At 51.4% G+C, this 12,500-nt stretch overlaps 1 protein-coding gene across 1 annotated transcript in view; it reads left to right on the top strand.

Moving 5' to 3' along the window:
• ankrd52a (ankyrin repeat domain 52a) overlaps positions 1–12,500 on the top strand; it is a 28,588-nt gene that overhangs the window by 1,419 nt on the left and 14,669 nt on the right. The window contains exons 2-10 of the mRNA XM_058410933.1: positions 1,871–1,954; positions 3,534–3,612; positions 3,708–3,778; positions 3,856–4,056; positions 5,972–6,059; positions 6,182–6,324; positions 7,745–7,957; positions 8,073–8,151; positions 8,239–8,353. Of these exons, the coding sequence (XP_058266916.1) occupies positions 1,871–1,954; positions 3,534–3,612; positions 3,708–3,778; positions 3,856–4,056; positions 5,972–6,059; positions 6,182–6,324; positions 7,745–7,957; positions 8,073–8,151; positions 8,239–8,353 (1,073 nt within the window). The remainder of the gene's footprint in view (positions 1–1,870; positions 1,955–3,533; positions 3,613–3,707; positions 3,779–3,855; positions 4,057–5,971; positions 6,060–6,181; positions 6,325–7,744; positions 7,958–8,072; positions 8,152–8,238; positions 8,354–12,500) is intronic.

Raw genomic sequence — 12,500 nt, 5'->3', positions numbered from 1 at the left:
TACCATGAAGATGTCAAGATACTCTTACCCATTAAAATAAAACCAGAAGGATTTCATTTCACCAGTCTACATACTGATATGTGTTTGGAGATGAAGGAAACCAGTGAACCCAGAGGAAACCCTTCAGTGCAGGTCAAACCTCATACAGCCGGTGAACCAAGATTAGGATTGAAGCCTGGAGCTGTGAGGATTTCTGCTCTGCTGCTCAGTACTACACTACTGAATAGTAAACAACTCAGTACTACACAATTCAGTAATACGCTATTCAGTGGTACACTACTTCCCATTACTACACAACTTCAGTACTGCACTATAACTCGGTACTACACAATTCAGTACCACACTACTACTCGGTTCTACACAATTCAGTACTACACTTCTACCCTTTACCACACAATTCAGTACTACACTTCTACCCTTTACCACACAATTCAGTACTTTAGTACTACACAATTCAGTACTTCAGTACTACACTACCACTTGGTACTATGCAATTCAGTACTACACCTCTACCCATTACTACACTACTACCCATTACTATGTAATTGAGTACTTTAGTACTGCACTACTACTCAGTATTACACAATTCAGTATGACACTACCACTCAGTACTGGGCAATTTAATGCTGCACTTCTCAGTACTACACAATTAATTAATTACTGCTGCTCAGTATTGCTGTTCAGTACTGTACTACTTGACGCTCTGCTCAGTACTACACTACTTCTACACACACACGCACTACCGCTCGGCGCTACACCACTGCCACACGCACTACCGCTCGGCGCTACACCACTGCCACACGCACTACCGCTCGGCGCTACACCACTGCCACACGCACTACCGCTCGGCGCTACACCACTGCCACACGCACTACCGCTCGGCGCTACACCACTGCCACACGCACTACCGCTCGGCGCTACACCACTGCCACACGCACTACCGCTCGGCGCTACACCACTGCCACACGCACTACCGCTCGGCGCTACACCACTGCCACACGCACTACCGCTCGGCGCTACACCACTGCCACACGCACTACCGCTCGGCGCTACACCACTGCCACACGCACTACCGCTCGGCGCTACACCACTGCCACACGCACTACCGCTCGGCGCTACACCACTGCCACACGCACTACCGCTCGGCGCTACACCACTGCCACACGCACTACCGCTCGGCGCTACACCACTGCCACACGCACTACCGCTCGGCGCTACACCACTGCCACACGCACTACCGCTCGGCGCTACACCACTGCCACACGCACTACCGCTCGGCGCTACACCACTGCCACACGCACTACCGCTCGGCGCTACACCACTGCCACACGCACTACCGCTCGGCGCTACACCACTGCCACACGCACTACCGCTCGGCGCTACACCACTGCCACACGCACTACCGCTCGGCGCTACACCACTGCCACACGCACTACCGCTCGGCGCTACACCACTGCCACACGCACTACCGCTCGGCGCTACACCACTGCCACACGCACTACCGCTCGGCGCTACACCACTGCCACACGCACTACCGCTCGGCGCTACACCACTGCCACACGCACTACCGCTCGGCGCTACACCACTGCCACACGCACTACCGCTCGGCGCTACACCACTGCCACACGCACTACCGCTCGGCGCCTTCCTGTTTCTCAGTTCGATGATGAGCTGGGTTTAGGAAAGGAGAGTGGTTATTGTATAACAGCTATAACATAAATGCTAACAGGAAGTAACCTCAACAGCGTTATCATTAATTATACATGGATAAAAGTCACTTGCTGCGATTGAAAAAAAACAGCACATCAGATGATATTTATGCAGCATCAATCACCGTGTTTCTAACCATTTCCTTCTTTGTGTCCCTCAGCCACCTCTGGTCCAGGCCATATTTAATCGGAATGCAGATGAAGTTCAGTTATATTTGCACAAGAAAGATGAAGTCAATGCACTGGTAGGTTTTTCTCTTTTTCTCAGAAGGAAAAGGGCGTGGTTTAATCTAGGAAATGGAATAGTGTAAAAAAAAGGTGTGTTGGTTAATTTTTTGAGTCTGATTTGAAACGTGTGTGAGACAATGTTCGGTTTATTTTTGTGTATCTGTACTTCATGCTAAACTAACATGGAGATACAGAGTGAGCAACATGATGGAGAAAACTGTGCAACATTGTACACAGCCACATCGTGTATAAAAATGAAACAGCATTGGATCAGAAAACATGATATACTATAATGCCAAAAGTTTTGGGACACCACTCCAAGTCATTGAATTCAGGTGATGGGCTCGGCCCCTTAGTTCCAGTGAAAGGAACTCTTAATGCTTCAGCTTCATAGCAAGACATTTTGGACAATTTCATGCTCCCAGCTTTGTGGGAACAGTTTGGGGATGACCCCTTCCTGTTCCAACATGACTGCACACCAGTGACCAAAGCAAGGTCCATGACCTCAACCCCATTGAAGATCTTTGGGATGAATTAGAGCGGAGACTGTGAGCCAGGCCAAATCTGAGACGTCTGCCTTCACATGCACATGAATGTAATATGGAGTTGTCCCGCCCTTTACAGCTATAACAGCTTCAACTCTTCTGGGAAGATTCTTTCCACAAGGGTTAGGAGTGCGTTTATGGGAATTGTTGACCATTCCAAGGTCAGGCTCTGATGTTGGACGAGAAGATCTGGCTCAAAGTGATTGAGTGATTTGGAGGGGTGTCCCAAAACATTTGGCAGTGTAGTGTAGAAGTCTAAATTCTATGCTTTGTGTTTATTGGTGCTATGGAACACCTGCAATATTCTAATCAGGACCCAGGTTTGTCCTGTCAGCATTCATATCTTCTAAAGAAGTTCTCGTGTTTTGAAGCACCTGAGACGTCCACAGATTGGTGTTAATTAACTATATAGCCAAACGTTTGTGTACACCTGACCATCACACCCTTATGTGCTTGTTGAACATCCCATTCCAGATTTAATTTCGTCTTTGCTGTTATACTCTTCTGGGAAGGTTTAACTCTAGATTTCAAGAGCATTAGTGAGATCAGGAATTGATGTCAGGTGAGGATTTATCTCGGGGGTGTTCAGTGGGGTTGAGAGCTTTATGCCGGACACTCGAATTCTTCCAGTTTAACCTTCGCTCTTCATGGAGATCTGTGCTTGTGCACAGGGGCATTGTCATGCTGGAGCAGTGTCTGGGTCTCTTAGTTTGAGTGAAGGGAAGTTCTAACTATTAGGGGAAAAACCACATATGGATATGGTGGTCAGGGGTCCACATTCTTTTGGTCATACAGTGCATGTTCCAAGTCAGTATCGTCGTCACAGAATATTTGAATCGTTTTCCCGCGCTGGTAGATTGTGAAGGCGTATGTCTTCTACCTCAAATGTGTTTAAGTGTTAAGATGCTCTTTTATTAATCTGCTGAGCCAGCCTCACCGTTAGTCAATGCCAGCAGAGCTCAGCAGAATCTTCACAGTGAAGTGAAGAAGGTTACACAGGACACAGAAGGTGTGTTCTTTCATAAAGTTTAACTGTGTGTGTGTGTTTAAGGACCAGGAGCGACGCACACCTCTGCACGCTGCCGCTTGGTTGGGAGACGTCCATATCATGGACCTTCTCATCACAGCAGGTGATTAATTGCTCAATATTTCTACACACTGCTCTACATGTTCACTGATCTATTTCTCCCATCACCATCCTGCGTGTTGTATTTTTATTCTTCAGGTGCGAATGTTAACGCAAAGGACCACATGTGGCTGACACCATTACACCGAGCAGCAGCCTCCAGGAACGAGGTGAGTCACCATCGGCAACGAGTCTGATATCTGAACAAATCTCACGCTTTTTTTTAATTCTCCTCTTTCTCTTTCAGAGAGCGGTGGTGCTGCTTCTGAGAAAGGGGGCCGACGTGACGGCGAGGGATAAGTTCTGGCAGACGGCGCTTCACATCGCTTCAGCAAACCGAGCCATGCGCTGCACTGAAGCCCTGCTCGCCCACATCAGCAGTGTGAACATGGCCGACCGCACGGGCAGATCCGCTCTTCATCACGCCGCCCAGAGCGGCTGCCACGAGGTCAGACACCTACTTCTGCATCCATCACTTTTTTATACTCCTCTCATAATGTCTTGAAGTGGGTCGCAGTGCACCTTCCACACAGATGCCAAGTCAAAACACATTCAGACAAAATTCATGGCTGTGTCCCAAACCGCATAATGCACACTTAAGTAGAATGCTTAAATGGCGATAACACAGCACACTATTACGATGGTGGCTGGATATCAATTTTGGTATTTTTATAATTGTAAGAGAATAAAAAGCGATATTTTACACAACAGTTTACTGAATGTTAATAACACCGCAAAAACTTTCGCTTTCAACAGGAAGCTGTCTTTCAGCAACCATCAGAGGTGTAACATTCACACTGACTTGATAACACGACGTACCTTTCTGATGGCTAGCTAGTTAAAATGTACGTTCTGGTTGAGGAGAAATGGTGGTTCTGCTTGTATAGAAATTCACAGCATTGTTCCCAGCACTGGACCATGAGGCAGATTTAGATGATTGCCCTACTCAAAGCTACATGATGTTGCCTAGCTTCCAGCTCTGGATAGCTAAAGTACAGTGTAGCGCCAGCGTGTCACTCAAGCTCTGCTTATAACAACGTTACCTTCAGCATGCGTTCAAAAGCTAGGTGATTTTTCGGGCGTTTTTTTGTGGACAGATTGGTGGCGTGGGTGATTTGTTCTATTTTTAGCCCAAGCTTGGTGGCACGACTTCCTGTGAGGAGCCTTGACATGGAATGCTTGGCTTGGGTCAGTGCTTTGTAAGCAGCCATACAGTTTCCATACACTTCGTATTGGGAATATTGGTCATAATTTTGGGGCGGCTGGAACGGATTATCTGCATTTACATTATTTCTGATGAGAAAATTCGATTCGCAGTACAAACTTTCACCTTAAGAACTCTCCTCCAGAACGAGTTAAATTCGTATGCTGAGGTTCCACTGTATATATTTGTCTCTCTCCCCCTTGCTAAAAACACCCCACAACACTTAGATATTTCAAAAGCATCAGAGTGCACGTTTCCGTGCTGCGAGATATGAAAACACGTGTGCTGTACAGGACGTGAGCAGGATGTGTGTACAGCATGCTGCACTACAGATTTGCTGTGAAGTATAGTAATCATTTTGCAAGTTTGCATGTGGCTGTGTTCCGTCTGCAGGCCTTGACTTTTACACTTGTAGCATAGAGAGCAAAGCTATTATGTCTGGCTGCAAAAAAAGCACATAGATTGGTGATTACAACGTCAGTGAGTCTAAAGAAAAAGACGACCGCATTCTGTGTGAACAACCAGGAAGATGTCCCTCTGTATGTTTTATCATTTAATGTATGGCATCATGTAACAAGCACTTACACTGATCAGGCATAACATTATGACCACCTGCCTAATATTGTGTTGGACCCCTTTCTCCTGATTAAAACGGCCCTGACCCATCGAGGCATGGACTCCACTAGATCCCTGAAGGTGTGCTGTGGTATCTGGCACCAAGATGTTGGCAGCAGATCCTTTAAGTCCTCTAATTTGTGAGATGGAGCCTCCATGGGACTTGAAGGATATTTTTGATAGATACTGACCACTGCAGACCGGGAACACCCCACAAGAGCTGCAGTTTTGGAGATGCTCTGATCCAGTGGTCATCACAATTTGACCCTTCATCAAACTCGCTCAAATCCTTACTGTCCATTTTTTTTCCTGCTTCTAACACATCAACTTTGAGGACAGAATGTTCACTTAATGCCTAATATATCCCACCCACTAACAGGTGCCATGATATCAGTCTTGCCTCACGGCACCTGTCAGTGGTCATAATGTTATGGCTGATTGGTGTATAGCTTGCTTAGTGTTAAGTAAGCCACGCCCATAGCAGAGTGTAGCCATAAATGATGGCTAAAGCTTATCAATTCTTTATTTATTTTTTTCTTTAAAGATGGTTAAATTGCTGCTGAACAGAGGGGCCAATCTGAGTGCCAGCGATAAGAAGGAGAGGCAGCCCATCCACTGGGCAGCTTACCTCGGTGAGTAACCGTTCGCTTTATATCACCCGTGACCTAGTTTATATAGTTTTCCATATACACATGCAGTATGCTTGTTTTTTTTTTTGTTTTTTTTTAACACAGTGTTTATATTTGTGCTCCAGGTCATCTGGAGGTGGTGAAGTTGCTGGTGTCTCAAGGTTCAGATAAGAGCTGTAAGGACAAGCGAGGTTACACTCCTCTGCACGCTGCCGCCGCCAGTGGACACGTCGACGTGGTCAAGTACCTGTTGCGCAATGGAGCAGAGGTCAGCAAAGCGATCTCAATGCCGCAGTAGATAAACACGCTCATATAAACACGCGAGGCTTTACCGCTCATTAATAAAAACGAAAGCAAAACATTTGACTAAGCAAGCATGACGTGTAGCAGGCAGTGTTTTGTTTGGACGTGCTATGGTCACTAATAGAGCATCACAACAGTGGATTACTTCATGAGATCAACCTTAGTTTCATTGTAATTGGATATTTTCAAGCTGTTCCTTTTTTTGGAAAGCCCTGGATGTTTGTAACACGCTGATGTGGATGTTTATGGTGTAATGTTGTCATGTAAACTAAGGGCTAGTGTTGAGTACAAAATCGCACGGTTTGAGATTTTATAATGGAAGAATGTGTTGTGTAAGAGACATGCGCTCACTGTGCACTTTATTAGGAACACTTACTCACATTCTCATTCAATCAGCCAGTCGTGGCAGCAGTGAAATCATAAAATCATATAGACCAGGACCATCATCTTCGAGTAATGGGGGTGAAATGCGATCTCTGTGATTTTGTCCTTTCTGTAACTCCTCGGATTTTCCCACACAACAGTCTTTAGTGTTTACTTAGAATAATACAGTAAAGGGGTTCTGCAGAAATGCCTTGTTAAGTGAGTTCACTGGAGAAACTGGTTCGAGCTGAAAGAGAGGTTTTAGTAGCTCTATAATCACTCAAACCACAATTGTAGTGAGGAGCAAAGCATCTCAACATTTTGTCTGGTGTGTGTGGCACTGGGTGTGTGTGTGTGTGTGTGTTGGCCAACTGGGAATTCTGATTTGGGATGTTGAGCTTGAGTGAGTCAGAAGTTGTCTTTTCCCAGTTTTGATGTACCTTGAAATGCAGCAGAACATAATCGTGCTGTAAAACATGCACTGTATTGCCAAAAGTTTTGGGACACCCCTCCAAATCATTGAATCCAGGGGTTGTTTTTCGGCGTCTTGGTTCAAGTGAAAGGAACTCTTAATGCTTCAGCTTCATACCAAGACCTTTTGGACAATTTCATGCTCCCAACTTTGTGGGAACAGTTTGGGGATGACCGCTTCCTGTTCCAACATGATTGCACACCAGTGCACAAAGCAAGGTCCATAAAGACATGGATGAGTGAGTTTGGTGTGGAGGAACTTCACAGAGTCCTGACCTCAACCCCATAGAACACCTTTGGGATGAATTAGAGTGGAGAAAATGTCTTGGTATGCTGAAGCATTAAGACTTCCTTTCACTGGAATGAAGGGGGCCAAGCCCAACCCCTGAATTCAATGATTTGGAGGAGTGTCTTAGATGTATCTAGATCTCTGTCTATAAAATGTGTGTTTAAAATGTGTGGTGATGATATGTGTGTTGTAGTCTGGAATGAAACAACTACTTTTTCAGTAACTTTTCAAGAGTGTGTGTGTGTGTGTTCTGTCCATCCAGATTGATGAGCCCAACGCTTTTGGGAACACGGCTCTACATGTAGCCTGTTATATGGGGCAGGAAGCAGTCGCTAATGAGCTGGTTAACCGTGGCGCTAATGTTAACCAGCCCAACCAGCGAGGCTTCAGCCCCCTGCACCTGGCTGCCGTGTCCACCAACGGTGCCCTCTGTCTGGAGCTGCTGGTCAACAACGGGGCTGATGTCAACATGCAGGTCCGCAACACACCACACCTAGAAACGTCTTTGCATTTCTTTTAAACTCTGCAACTCTGGTGTAAAAACCACTTCCTGTCCTTGCTTTGATCTAATCCTGATTCATTCTGTTAAGAGCAAAGAAGGCAAGAGCCCCCTCCACATGGCAGCCATCCACGGACGCTTCACTCGCTCCCAGATCCTCATTCAGAACGGTGAAGAACCTTTTCTTGTTCTTTTACACATACTCTGTTTCAGCCTTTCTTGTATACTTACACTCTCACACTCTCTCTCTCTCTCAGGTGGGGAGATAGACTGTGTGGACAGATATGGCAATACTCCTCTTCATGTTGCTGCTATGTATGGCCATGAGCTGCTCATCAGCACCTTAATGACAAACGGTGCTGATACAGCCAGGTGAGAATGAGTGTGTGAGAGAGAGCGAGTGTGTGTGTGAGTATGCGTGCGTGAGTGAGAGTATGAGTGTGTGTACATATAGATGAGAGAGTATGTATATGTGAGCGAAAGAAAGTGTGTGTGAGTGAGTGTGTTTATATATGTGAGAGAGAGACTGTGTGTGTATATGTAAGTGTGTCTGTATATGTGAGAGTATGTATATATGAGTGTGTGTGAGGGAGAGTGTGTGTGTGTGAGGGAGAGTGAGTGTTTGTGTGTGTGTGAGAGGGAGGGAGTGTGTGTGAGAGGGAGGGAGTGTGTGTGAGAGGGAGGGAGTGTGTGTGAGAGGGAGGGAGTGTGTGTGAGAGGGAGGGAGTGTGTGTGAGAGGGAGGGAGTGTGTGTGAGAGGGAGGGAGGGAGTGTGAGAGGGAGGGAGGGAGTGTGAGAGGGAGAGGAGGGAGTGTGAGAGGAGGAGGAGTGTGTGTGAGAGAGGAGAGGGAGTGTGTGTGAGAGTGTGAGAGGGAGGAGAGTGTGTGTGTGTGAGAGGGAGGAGGGAGGAGGAGAGTGTGTGTGTGTGAGGGAGGGAGGGAGGAGGAGGAGAGTGTGTGTGTGTGTGAGGAGGGAGGGGAGGGAGGGGAGAGTGTGTGTGTGTGTGAGAGGGAGGGAGAGGAGGGAGGAGAGGAGAGTGTGTGTGTGAGAGAGGAGGGAGGGAGGGAGAGTGTGTGTGTGTGAGAGGAGGGAGGGAGGGAGGGAGAGTGTGTGTGTGAGAGAGGGAGGAGGGAGAGGAGGGAGTGTGTGTGTGTGAGAGAGGAGGGAGGGAGGGGAGTGTGTGTGTGGGAGGGAGGGAGGGGAGGGAGAGTGTGTGTGAGGGAGGGAGCGAGAGTGTGTGTGTGAGAGGGAGGGAGGGAGAGTGTGTGAGTGAGAGGGAGGGAGGGAGAGTGTGTGTGTGAGAGGGAGGGAGGGAGGGAGAGTGTGTGTGTGAGAGGGAGGGAGGGAGGGAGGGAGGGAGAGTGTGTGTGTGAGAGGGAGGGAGGGAGGGAGGGAGAGTGTGTGTGTGAGAGGGAGGGAGGGAGGGAGGGAGGGAGAGTGTGTGTGGGAGGGAGGGAGGGAGGGAGAGTGTGTGTGTGAGAGGGAGGGAGGGAGGGAGAGTGTGTGTGTGAGAGGGAGGGAGGGAGGGAGGGAGGGAGAGTGTGTGTGAGAGGGAGGGAGGGAGGGAGGGAGGGAGAGTGTGTGTGAGAGGGAGGGAGGGAGGGAGGGAGGGGGGGAGAGTTTGTGTGAGAGGGGGAGGGAGGGAGGGAGAGTGTGTGTGTGAGAGGGAGGGAGAGTGTGTGTGTGAGAGGGAGGGAGGGAGGGAGGGAGAGTGTGGGAGGGAGGGAGGGAGAGTGTGTGTGTGGGAGAGGGGGGGGGGGGGGGGGAGAGTGTGTGTGTGAGGGGGAGGGAGGGGGGGAGGGAGGGAGGGTGTGTGTGGGGGAGGGAGGGAGGGAGGGAGGGAGGGAGACTGTGTGTGTGAGAGGGAGGGGAGGGAGAGGGAGGGAGAGTGTGTGTGTGAGAGGGAGGAGGGAGGGAGTGTGTGTGTGGGAGAGGAGGGAGGGAGGGAGGGAGAGTGAGTGTGTGTGTGAGAGGGAGGGAGGGAGGGAGGGAGGGAGAGTGTGTGTGTGAGAGGGAGGGAGAGTGTGTGTGTGTGAGAGGGAGAGTGTGTGTGTGTGAGAGACAGTGAGAGGGAGTGTGTGTGTGTGTGTGAGAGGGAGGGAGAGTGTGTGTGTGTGTGAGAGGGAGGGAGAGTGTGTGTGTGTGTGTGAGAGGGAGGGAGAGTGTGTGTGTGTGTGAGAGGGAGGGAGGGAGGGAGGGAGAGTGTGTGTGTGGGAGGGAGGGAGGGAGAGTGTGTGTGTGGGAGGGAGTGAGTGAGAGTGAGTGAGTGTGTGTGTGAGAGGGAGGGAGGGAGGGAGAGTGTGTGTGTGAGAGGGAGGGAGAGTGTGTGTGTGTGTGAGAGGGAGAGTGTGTGTGTGTGAGAGGGAGGGAGGGAGAGTGTGTGTGTGTGAGAGGGAGGGAGGGAGGGAGTGTGTGTGTGAGAGGGAGGGAGGGAGGGAGGGAGAGTGTGTGTGTGAGAGGGAGGGAGGGAGGGAGAGTGTGTGTGTGAGAGGGAGGGAGGGAGGGAGGGAGAGTGTGTGTGTGAGAGGGAGGGAGGGAGGGAGGGAGAGTGTGTGTGTGAGAGGGAGGGAGCGAGGGAGAGTGTGTGTGTGTGAGAGGGAGGAGGGAGGGGAGGGAGAGTGTGTGTGTGAGAGGGAGGGAGGGAGGGAGGGAGAGTGTGTGTGTGTGAGAGGGAGGGAGGGAGGGAGGGAGAGTGTGTGTGTGTGTGAGAGGGAGGGAGGGAGGGAGGGAGAGTGTGTGTGTGTGTGAGAGGGAGGGAGGGAGGGAGAGTGTGTGTGTGTGAGAGGGAGGAGGGAGAGGGAGGGAGGGAGGGTGTGTGTGTGAGAGGGAGGGGAGGGAGGGAGGGGAGGGAGAGTGTGTGTGTGAGAGGGAGGAGGGAGGGAGGGAGGGAGAGTGTGGGTGAGAGGGAGGGAGGGAGAGTGTGTGTGTGAGAGGGAGGGAGGGAGGGAGAGTGTGTGTGTGAGAGGGAGAGGGAGGGAGGGAGGGAGTGTGTGTGTGAGAGGGAGGGAGGAGGAGGAGAGAGTGTGTGTGTGAGAGGGAGGGAGGGAGAGTGTGTGTGAGGGAGGGAGGGAGAGTGTGTGTGTGAGAGGGAGGGAGGGAGAGTGTGTGTGTGAGAGGGAGGGAGGGAGAGGAGAGGAGGAGAGTGTGTGTGTGAGAGGGAGGGAGGGGAGGGAGGGAGAGTGTGTGTGTGAGAGGGAGGGGAGGGAGGGAGGAGGAGAGTGGAGGATGTGTGTGAGAGGAGGAGGGAGGGAGGGGGGGAGAGTGTGTGTGTGAGAGGGAGGGAGGGAGGGAGGGAGGGAGAGTGTGTGTGTGAGAGGGAGGGAGGGAGAGTGTGTGTGTGAGAGGGAGGGAGGGAGGGAGAGTGTGTGTGTGAGAGGGAGGGAGGGAGGGAGGGAGAGTGTGTGTGTGAGAGGAGGAGGGAGGGAGGGAGGGAGGAGGGAGAGTGTGTGTGTGAGAGGGGAGGGAGGGAGGGGAGAGGGAGAGTGTGTGTGTGAGAGGGAGGGAGGGAGAGGGAGGGAGAGTGTGTGTGTGAGAGGGGAGGGAGGAGGAGGGAGGGAGAGTGTGTGTGAGAGGGAGGGAGGGAGGGAGGGAGAGTGTGTGTGAGGGGGAGGGAGGGAGAGTGTGTGTGTGAGAGGGAGGGAGGGAGGGAGGGAGAGTGTGTGTGTGAGAGGGAGGGAGGGAGGGAGGGAGAGTGTGTGTGTGAGAGGGAGGGAGGGAGAGTGTGTGTGTGAGAGGGAGGGAGGGAGGGAGGGAGAGTGTGTGTGTGAGAGGGAGGGAGGGAGGGAGGGAGGGTGTGTGTGAGAGGAGGAGGGAGGGGAGAGTGTGTGTGTGAGGGGAGGGAGGGAGGGAGGAGAGTGTGTGTGTGGAGGAGGGAGGAGGGAGGGAGAGTGTGTGTGTGGGAGGGAGGAGGAGGAGGGAGAGTGTGTGGGAGGGAGGAGGAGGAGGGAGAGTGTGTGTGTGGGAGGGAGGGAGAGGGAGGGAGAGTGTGTGTGTGAGGAGGGAGGGAGGGAGGGAGAGTGTGTGTGTGGGAGAGGGAGGGGAGGGAGAGTGTGTGTGTGGAGGAGGGAGAGAGGGAGGGAGGGAGGGTGTGTGTGTGTGGGTGGGAGGGAGGGAGGGTGTGGGAGAGAGGGAGGGAGGGAGTGTGTGTGTGTGTGTGTGGGTGGGAGAGAGGGAGGGAGTGTGTGTGTGTGTGGGTGGGAGAGAGGGAGGGAGTGTGTGTGTGTGTGGGTGGGAGAGAGGGAGGGAGGGAGGGAGGGTGTGAGCGAGGGAGTGAGGGAGCGAGGGAGGGAGGGTGTGAGCGAGGGAGGGAGGGAGGGTGTGTGTGTGAGGAGGGAGGGAGGGAGGAGGGAGAGTGTGTGTGTGGGAGGGAGGGAGGGAGAGAGTGTGTGTGGGAGGGAGGGAGGGAGGGAGGAGTGTGGGTGTGGGAGAGGGGGAGAGAGAGGGAGTGTGTGTGTGTGAGAGGGAGAGGGAGGGAGAGTGTGTGTGTGGGAGGGAGGGAGAGGAGGGAGAGTGTGTGTGT

The sequence above is a fragment of the Hemibagrus wyckioides genome, linkage group LG15 (assembly GCF_019097595.1).
Source record: "Hemibagrus wyckioides isolate EC202008001 linkage group LG15, SWU_Hwy_1.0, whole genome shotgun sequence".
In the NCBI taxonomy this organism is placed as follows: domain Eukaryota; kingdom Metazoa; phylum Chordata; class Actinopteri; order Siluriformes; family Bagridae; genus Hemibagrus; species Hemibagrus wyckioides.
Note: the sequence above shows the minus strand (reverse complement) of the source record. Positions and strands in the feature narration are given on the sequence as shown.